Raw genomic sequence first — 9,761 nt, forward strand, 5'->3', positions numbered from 1 at the left:
AAACCCCACTACAAAGCAGTAAAAGTTTGTAGAAAACTATTTGCTTTCTGGGCAAAAATTGAAAGAAGAATTCTTTACCATGAGAAAAGGAGAGTACAAGAGATTACTGGGTTTTCTTATGCTTCCAACTAAGGCTTAGCTCTTGTTTTCAATTTTTCTTGTATTTCCTCAAGTTTTCTCAGACACTGTCTCAGTCTAATGAATTTAGAATCCCTTGCCAAACCTCCAATGTCCTCGTGACCTAAAAGAGGAACATTAGAATTTCTGAGCACTATTTAAAGATCAGGAGGAGGGTGGCGTGGCCCACCGAGGTTTCTTCCATTACGTTCTCATCTCTAAGGTGGATATTGTCCCAAATCAGAATGAAATGGTAGAAATAACCCAGGTCTTGGAGTTTGGGTTTGAATCCTGTTCCTCCATTTACTAGCTGTTAAACTTGGACAGGTTAGTTAATCTCTCTGAGGCTCCTTTTCCTGGTTTGTAAGTTGGGCAAGTAGAACCAGATGGTAATGCAGGTCTGACCTTCTGCCTTTAAACTGTACTGACCTACCCATACATCACATAGTCCATGTAAGAGGAAGTTTTGGACGCCCTCGCCATGTTCATATCTCCTCTTACTCCCCTACTTTTTCACATCATTGTTTTTTGATCACCCTATCTTTTCTGTGTTTGCCTGACTCCTTTCCTTCTGGCTCTGTCTCCACTATTGGCTCAGGGCTTGCCTCTCATGCTTGAAAAATGGTTTTGCTATTTTTAACAGTGTTTTCACTTTCAGTACACTCACAAGCGTACTTTTTGATGCCCTTTTTCTCCATTGTCAGTAGGCGTTTTTGGCTGAGGTTTTCTTCCAGGGAATGGAGAAGAAGGAAACGATTTCTGCACATCGATAAGAAGATGCTGTTGAAGCACTCTCATTGAAATCAACTCTAATTAGGAAATTTTAGGACCTAACCTCAAATCAGTTTGTAGTCTTCCAACATACAGATGTGGAGACTGCACATTTCTGAGTGGGTCCTCACCCTTTCAAGATATAGTCCCGGGAATCCACCCTGGTACCTCCCAGCTTGGCTGGCCTCCCACCGGTTTCCCCCGATCCCCTCCAGAGCTGTCAGAAGGCTATATAAGAATTAAAATAAACTATGTTTATGAAGTACTCACAGCGTTGTCCGCTACGAACTAAATGTGAAAATGCTAAATTCTTTTATTCCTTAGGAATGAGGATTATGGCCTGCGTGAGCTGCTTGAGCGTGGTAGCCTAGTGTCCGGGACAGGGCTGGTGAGAGGAGTAAGACATTCATGAGGAATGTAGACAGTGGTGGGTCTCATTGCTTCATTGTTGCTTCCAACTCATTAGTTCTGAGATGGTCCTACTTCCCAAATGATAAAAAGATGATACATACCCAGTGCCCATCAGCTGTACACTAGGGATGGGATTATACTGCCGTGAGCATACTGATTTTTTTCTCCCACAATTCCTTTCATCTGAATTGTCTCCACAATCATTTTCTCCATTGCATTCCAACTTGCTGGCAATGCAGCGACCTAGTCAAGAAACAGCAACATTGACAACAAATGATCATTTAAGAAAGTATTTGCTGATTTGAAACATGAGTACTTTAAATTTCAAGGGAAGGTTGAAGGCAAGTTTTCATTATTTTTGATAAAAAATTAGGAAATATGGAAATGGAATGACAAACTGATGTTTTCCCTTATTTTTTAGGATTACAAGAGTCAGGATATAATTATTTAGTCACTGTTGAGCTCATTGTCTTAAATAAGGGAAATAATTCTAGAATCCCATTACCATTACAGTGAGCTTGCTGCAGAAATCATCTTCTGTAGGAGAAAATTAACAATAGGCTCAGAATTTTTTTTGATTCAGGATAACAGACTCAAGGTCACTGTTTTTTTCAAAAAAACTATAATTTCACACACACACGTCTACTGGTACACATAACAACGTGGCTGAATGTCTGAAATTTTATGTTGGGTGAAATAAGCCCGACACAGAAGAGTCATGCCGTTTGAATCCTTTATCTGATGTTCAACAACAAGGAGAGAGATTAACTGGAAAGAGGAAAGCAGGAACTTTTTGGGTTTATGGAGATTTTCTGTACCTTGATTGGGGATTGTTTACATGGGTGTATATATTTGTCAAAATCAAATGGCACACTTACTATCAGTGTATTTTACTATACATAATTATTACATATTTTAATGTAGATATTCACTGTTTATGATTACTGTTAATAATTGTTTCACTGCATATAATTTACTATATCTAATTATTTTTTTTGGACAAATTAAATGCCTGTGTACTACAGTATTAGGTAGCAGTTTGAGTGAATTTAGATAATAGTACCAACCCCATGTACCCAGACAATTCCCTTCCTTTTTAAACTTGATGAATTTCATAAGGATCCTAGGAATCAGTATGTGCCTATATATTACTGAAATTGAAATGGTTTATGTACAATGACAGATAGCCGCCTCCTGCCCCTCAGCCTCTTGCCTATAGTCAGGGATGCTGGCATCTGTACCATTACGTACAGGTCTCACTGACAATGATTAAATGTTTTACTCAGGATTATCTGGTTACCTATTTTAAATTGTGATCAACATCTCACTACAGCTATGCATGACTATTTGGACTAACTGAAATGCTTGGGGAAATTGGGTATTCTATTGAATTAAGTTTTTGTACTAATAGGGAGTTCCCCAGAAAGTACTTAGTTTTTTTGTTAATAACATTCAGTAAGAAGGTAGAATGTAATGAAAGTAATTAAGTCCTCCTTTGATTATTCAAAATCTTGTATTGAGACCATTATTATAGTTCTGAGCATCATAAACATACAAGACTGAAAATACAGAGGGAATTGAATTCCTGTCATTCCCAAGATATAAACTGAAAGATGCTCTGTTTTTAAAACAGCACATCTCTAGTTTTTCTGTTTGTTTTTCTTAGGGCAGAGCAGAATGGGTAATTTAGTATGCAATAGAGATGCTTTTCCTAAAGAAAAAGAAAGGACAAATATGATAGTTTTTAAAAGTTTTGAACCTAGCACTTACAAATTTGAACAAAAGCTAATTTTTGATACCGTTACATTAAAAAATCTCCCATTTTATCAGGTGGAGATAGGGGTACACATGTAAGGTACGGTTCTCATTAACCTAGGTTTGTGAGCAGGGTACCAGATATGTTAGGAATTCTATTCATTTGGTACTTCCAGGGATATTAGAGAGGATTTATTAACAAGGGTAGGGATGAAAGCAAGAGGAATTCTCTTCAGTGATGTTTAGGAATGGGTGGCAGGAGTGATATAGGTCTGTGACGGGACACAGCTGAGAATGATTCCAGGACTTGGAAACACAATGGAATAGGAAGCACAAGGGGAGAGAGATTGTAAGCCATAAATATATCCTATACCAAAGAAGGAATGGGAAAAATGAAGGGAAATTCGGATAATACAGGATTTGTAGAAGTCAGCATGCTTTAGCCAGCACATGCCTATATATACTTACACCTGGAACTATGTAGTCATTTGAATGGTACATGATTTTCCTATTTACTTGAACTGATTTGTGTTACTACAATGGTATATTATTTTTATAACTAGTTGCAAATTCTCATCTTTATGCTTAAAGTTACAACTTTGAGAGAGGAGTTGGCATAGTGCATGGGGATTACCCTCATGGGTACTTCTCAAAGATCCATGTATACATTAAAGTAATATATTCAGTCTTGGGGGACTCTGAAGATGAGAGGAAAGGAAAGATAGACATTTTTTGATGTTGTTGTTAACTGAGCCAAACATCATTCTGAGTATCCTGAGTCAGACAAATAATGGTCCATTCAACATTTTATTCCCTTTCAGAGTGGCATTAGTGGATGTTTCTAGGAGAGCACAGTGGTATATCATCTTCAGTGGAATATTTAACAACCAATAGGCCATGGCACCACTCAGTCAGAATGGATTCCAACCATATTTGTGCCAGGGATTAGCTGGTTAGTGGTTGGATCCTAGGAAGATCTAGATTCTTGGTGAAGGGATCTGGACAGTAGGGCAGAGGTCACTAAGAGACCTCAGGGTAGCAGTTGCTTACCAACCATTACAGATGTATTTCAACAGTTCAGTTTCTATCACTAGTTATGGACATATTGCTGATGAACTAGAGATCAGCTGTGCCTATACCACTAACTTTCCTGAACTCCCTCATTATGAATTGTTAGCTCATGGATGTATCTAAAGCCTTCTCAAACTTGTGGATATTTCTGGCCTAAACAAAGCTCTTTTGCAATAAATCTCACAGATTTATCATCTGTTGAATAAAAGAGCTCTTCCTGGTAATCTGTTCTAAAAACTACCCTTCAAGGTTCAAATAGTTGTGCTTCAGTTCTAAATTTTTATCTTAATATTCTGGTTCTAATGTTAAGGTCTGCATTCCCCTGAGCCATTGCCATCAAGATTTTTCTTATATTCCCTCTTTTGTCAATATGTGACATGACCTTATTTTTGTAGGCATAATGTCTATCTCCCTACCCATGTCCCACCCTCACATCTCAGGTTTGGGGGATGAGGTACAGAGGGAAAACCCTGACACGAGCATTCCTGCCTGACACTCAGAAAAGACTGGCAAAGCTGAAGGCAGCAAGCAAGGAGTAAGAAGAGAGAAACATTAGACCCAGGTCTGGGGTCAATTTTCTATAGGAATTTGAAATCTGCTATTTAGTTCTAAATACTTTTCAGTGTATCTCAGAGTACACAGAAATGATGGGATTTTATTCATCTGAACTCTAATTTTAACTTTAAATTGACTATTTATATAAGAAATCAGTGAACTATGGCCCATGGATGAAAACTGACCTGCCACTTGCTCTTGTAAATAAAATTCTGTTGGAACACAGCCATGCTCAATTGTTTATCTACTGTCTATGGCAGCTTTGATGCTAAGATGCCAGAGTTGAACAGCTGCTGCATAGACCGTATGGCCAGCAAAGCCTAAAATATTTGCTATCTGGACCTTTCCTGAAAAACTGTGTAGAAATCTCATCTAGACTGTTCAAAGTGTTGAGCTTTGGAGAGCCATTAATTAGCAAGAGAATACATAGATTAAGTGGTATATTCAAAATTTGATTATAATCTAATGATACTTAAAAAATTTACAATTTTCTGAATGAGAATTGGACTTGAAGGGAACATTGCCACCATTTAAATCATTTTCAACCTCCTCTTCTGACAATTACCTTTGGAGTCATTCAATGGACCACACCAGAAAATTTGTCACATCATCTCTAGTCATCCCCTTGACATACTATCTTAGCTTTAATATTCTTATCTTAATAAACTATATTAAAATTTTAAAACTCTGTCACCCCTTTTCAATTGCTTATTCTGATTCTAGATTTGTGCTTCTTAATAACCGATTTTTTTTTTTTTTTTTTGCGGTACGCGGGCCTCTCACTGTTGTGGCCTCTCCCGTCGCGGAGCACAGGCTCCGGACGCGCAGGCTCAGCGGCCATGGCTCACGGTCCCAGCCGCTCTGCGGCATGTGGGATCCTCCCGGACCGGGGCACGAACCCATGTCCCCTGCATCGGCAGGCGGACTCTCAACCACTGCGCCACCAGGGAAGCCCTAGCCAATTTTTAAAGGTATCTGCCTCTTCCTCCGTTTCCTTCTCCTCATTCTCTTCTTACTGCTGTATCACAGTGTGGGAACCTGGGAGTCGTACTTGATGAGCAAATGAATCAAGTAAGTGGTCAAGATGATTATAGCTTGAAAGCTGTAATTTTACACATGAATAGCATGTAATTGGTAGCATAACACCCCTGTCCCCACAGGCTTAAAATATGGTGGGACTTCTCTATCATGACTTTCACTGGGAGTCAATTGGAATAAATTTATTTAGCCATTTTTAATGAAGACTGAACATTTTCCAAAAGTACATTACCACTGTCACAGTGGAACTTATTCTTGCAGTCAACCTCTTCAATTTTGCAGAGCTTAGAAGGGATGCATGGTTGAAAGGTCATGAGGGGCTCAGTACATGGTTGTCCTCCAAACTGACTGGGGCGCAAGATGGACCTAACTTTAAACTGAAAGAAAAGGAGAGAAAGGTGAGTAACTGAGGCTGGGTCAAAGCCAAAAACTATCTAAGAAAACTGGGCTTCTCAATCACAATAGTGATTTTTCCTATAGTGGCGTTTGCTGAATTAAATAATGACTTTTTCCAGTTCTATTATTGTGTGTCCTTAGGGAAGTCAGTACTTTTTGGGTCTCACTTTTCCAACCTGTAAAATGAGGAACTGGGACAAAAGATTTCTTAAGATTTCTAACTCTGAAATCATATGATTCTAAATTGAATAGAAATCAAATGCACACATATTTACTGAGCGTGTCCTGAGTGCAATAAATCTTCCAGGTAATAACAGTAGCTCTTTTATTCCTCAAAGATAGTGTGACGTGATAAATGTGAAAGGATTTGGGGGCTCTTTTGCATGAGGAAGTCACCATGGAAACCAGGGCTGACACATTCTCCTCACTTTAAAAGATTTTAAACAGGCAGTAGTAAAACAAAGAGTCAGAGACGGAAAGAAATAGGACAGGATTAAAAAGTACTGACTTTGAAGTCAGAAAAATCCAAGTTCGAAATGTAGTCTTCTATTCATTAGTGGTGTATTCTTGGGCAAATTACTTAACCCCTAATGAGCTGTCACTTCCTCATCTATAAAATGGGTAGAAAAACAATGTGATGTGAAGTTTGAATAAGGTGATGTACATAAAGGGCGTAGAACAATTTCTCTCAGAGAGTGGGTGCTCCAATAATGAGTTCTTTCCACTTCCCTAATGTCTGAATGCTTAGCCCCTGACCTGACTGGGGTTCACATGGGCCAGTGTCCTTACAGGAATGAGCTTGAGATGGGTAAATATTGCAGCTGGGAACAATAAACAAATAGAGGGACTTTCCCATGGGGAGAGGGATGTTAGAGGAAAGGCAAGGAGTCATTTTAATTAATGCCCCTCATTTCTGTCTGATTTTAAACCTTGGACTGAAATCCCCATTTTTTAGCACTTGTTTTTGCTTTGTGAGCTCTCAGAGGGCACAGGCAGTGGAATTCAGAGCTGGGCGAGTGCAATACCAATTCTGGGGTGTAGAACATTGTTTTTGGTGTTCACATGACAATAAACCATGCAAAATGAATCCTCCTTCCCCCCCAACATGTTGCTAAATGGAATTTTCCTTCAATGGAAGCTGGGACAGTTCATTTTCAAATATTGAAGAAATTCAGCATTTCTATGACTGTTGAGTCTGTCAGGGAATTCGAGAATTTTACTGTGATTCCGACTTCCTGAATACACCCACATATCACCTACCTGTTTTTCAACACAAGGGTCACAGTCTGACCATGGTCCATAATCTCCCAGAAGGCAATTGATAGGACAAGTTTGCCAGTTACATTCTCTGGTCTCCTGCTTGTTGCAAAGCTGGTCGCAAAAGTTTTCCAGATAGTACTGATTCACAACGATTTGTCTGTAACAGTGAGGAAAAAGCTGCTCAGAATGAGTGTATTCATTGTGGCTCCAGCTCCATAAGAAAAAGATCATTGACTCAATTACAGTGAATACAAGGAAAGAAGGTTTTCATGGAAAATCAGGCAGTGTGGCATATGTGCAATTCTTACCACTTACTGGAACTCAGCACTGGGTCCATAATTTGTTGGGCCCTGTGCAAAATGAAAATGGGGGGGGCTCACGTTCAAAGCTTATTAAGAATTTCAAGAAAATGACTGCAGAGCATTAAGCCAAGCACAGAGCCCTTCTCAGTGTGCGGTCCTGTGTGACTGCACAGGTCACACGTCCATGAAGCTGGCCCTGACTGAATTCCTGGAAGGGACTAAAAGGGAAAGAAAAGGAAGAAGAAAGTTTCTGCAAATTGCTTAAAAGATGACAACACAGGGTGATAAATACAATGATTGTGATAGAGCCAGAGTGCCGTGGGCCCAAAGAGTAAGGGAGAAAGTGACATGAGAGATACATTTTGAAAAATTCATGTGAATTTCCCAGGCAAGAAAGGGAAGGGCATTCAGAAGGAAGATCATGTGCAAAGATTAGAGGTGGAGAGTATGACACGTCCGTGGAGGGACTTGTGGGACGGACCTGAGAAGTGCATAATTGAGAGGGATGGAATATATTGTGGTACTTTATTTGGTAGGCAGTAGAGAGCTACTGAGGGACTCTTGAGTAGAGAAGTATTATAAACAAATCTGTTCTTACATCCTTCGTGGATGGTTTATTGGGGCAGTCAGTTGGTGATTTAATGACACACTACATATGTAAAAATAGTTTTCTAAAATAGATCTCAAAAAAGTGCTATAACAGTTAAAACACATTAAATATATGCCTTTCTCCTCCAAGTCATGTGTGCATCTTCATGGACTAGAAATATCTAACAGATTTAAAGAAACTGTGGGGGATGGGTAGTCTGAATTGATGAAAAGGCTGAATTATTAAATGTTATCAAGTAAACACAGTTTCTTGCCTACTGGTCCATGACAACAATCAAGCTAATAGCTAGCAGTGCTGATCAATTGAGGTCCTGTTAGACTGAGTAGAAAATTCTCTATAATTAACTCTCTAACTGTAGGCAAGCAGAGTTATGTGCTGATTGAAAAAAAGCCTGAGTAGTGATTCTAAGTAAGTTAGTCAACTGAAAATATTGCACAGATTCTTAATTAAATTTCTTTGAAACACCTCAATTTTCATGGAGAACAAAAGTAGACTCCATTTCAACCTTATGTGGAAAAGACCTCAAATTCCATCCAAATTCATGAATTCTTTTCAGAATTAAAAAAAAATTGTGGATTATAGTCTGCAAAAGTTATACTTTTAGATATATTTTTTCCCATCACTTAGTGTGGCACTTTTGATTTTGCTAACCCTGTCCTTGAGGTTTTACAGGGCACAAAGAAAAGCTACAAAGTCCACACCCACCTCTGTCTGGTCTGGGTTCCAGAATTGCAGGTCTTTGAGCAGCTGGACCACTGAGTCCATGGGTAATGATCACAGAAACAGGCTTGGCCCTTGTCAATCAGAGCACTCAGCAGGATGAAATATAAGACGGAGTGTCTGGCCATGCCTGGAGAGCCTCCAGATCCTGAAAAGAAATGATATAAAACATACCAAACATCTGTGAGGTAAAACTTTACAGGTCATTCTCAGTTACAACCTCAAATATGATCTTAGAAAACATCTTGCCTTTCTTAAGGCAAAGTAACACCTGTAAATTCACATGCTTATGAGTATAAATGTTATTTCTAAAGATTTTTAGGGTGGACATTCCCATAGTTACAAACCCCAGTACTAGTAAGTTTCTCTGAACTGTCAGTGATAGGCTACAAGACAAACTATGTAGTATATATTTGTATCTCATTTCATTCCTAAATGGAAATTTTTATGTAATCTTATACTTTTCAAAATAACTGCTTATTGTTTGTGGACAGTGCCCTCAAGTACTGCCTAGTACTACCTTTCAGTTTTTCATACTTTTCTGGGCCTGGGGAAGGACTTTGGAACCCTTCTTTTTGAAGCTCTATTTACTTTTCTGGCACCTTGGAAGCTTGTTAAAGAGAGTTCACTGTCCAACTATCTCTAGTTTTAGAGTCATAGAAGTTAGAGCTGGAATGGATCTTTGAAACCTTCAGATTAAACTCCCTCATTTTATGGATGATGAGACGGAGGCTTATGCAGGAACAGTAAGGTTG

At 39.0% G+C, this 9,761-nt stretch overlaps 1 protein-coding gene across 1 annotated transcript in view; it reads right to left on the minus strand.

Moving 5' to 3' along the window:
• Nucleotides 1-9,154, minus strand: part of C6 (complement C6) — an 86,205-nt gene extending 77,051 nt beyond the window's left edge. The window contains exons 1-4 of the mRNA XM_022598482.2: nt 8,992-9,154; nt 7,375-7,531; nt 5,951-6,095; nt 1,401-1,542 (exon numbers count right to left, since the gene is read on the minus strand). Of these exons, the coding sequence (XP_022454190.1) occupies nt 1,401-1,542; nt 5,951-6,095; nt 7,375-7,531; nt 8,992-9,134 (587 nt within the window). The 5' untranslated portion in view covers nt 9,135-9,154. The remainder of the gene's footprint in view (nt 1-1,400; nt 1,543-5,950; nt 6,096-7,374; nt 7,532-8,991) is intronic.
• Nucleotides 9,155-9,761: the final 607 nt, after the last annotated feature.

Source organism: Delphinapterus leucas, chromosome 3 (assembly GCF_059928025.1).
Source record: "Delphinapterus leucas isolate spDelLeu-1000000601 "Yukka" chromosome 3, BTC_Dleu_Yukka2, whole genome shotgun sequence".
NCBI classification, from domain to species: Eukaryota; Metazoa; Chordata; class Mammalia; order Artiodactyla; family Monodontidae; genus Delphinapterus; species Delphinapterus leucas.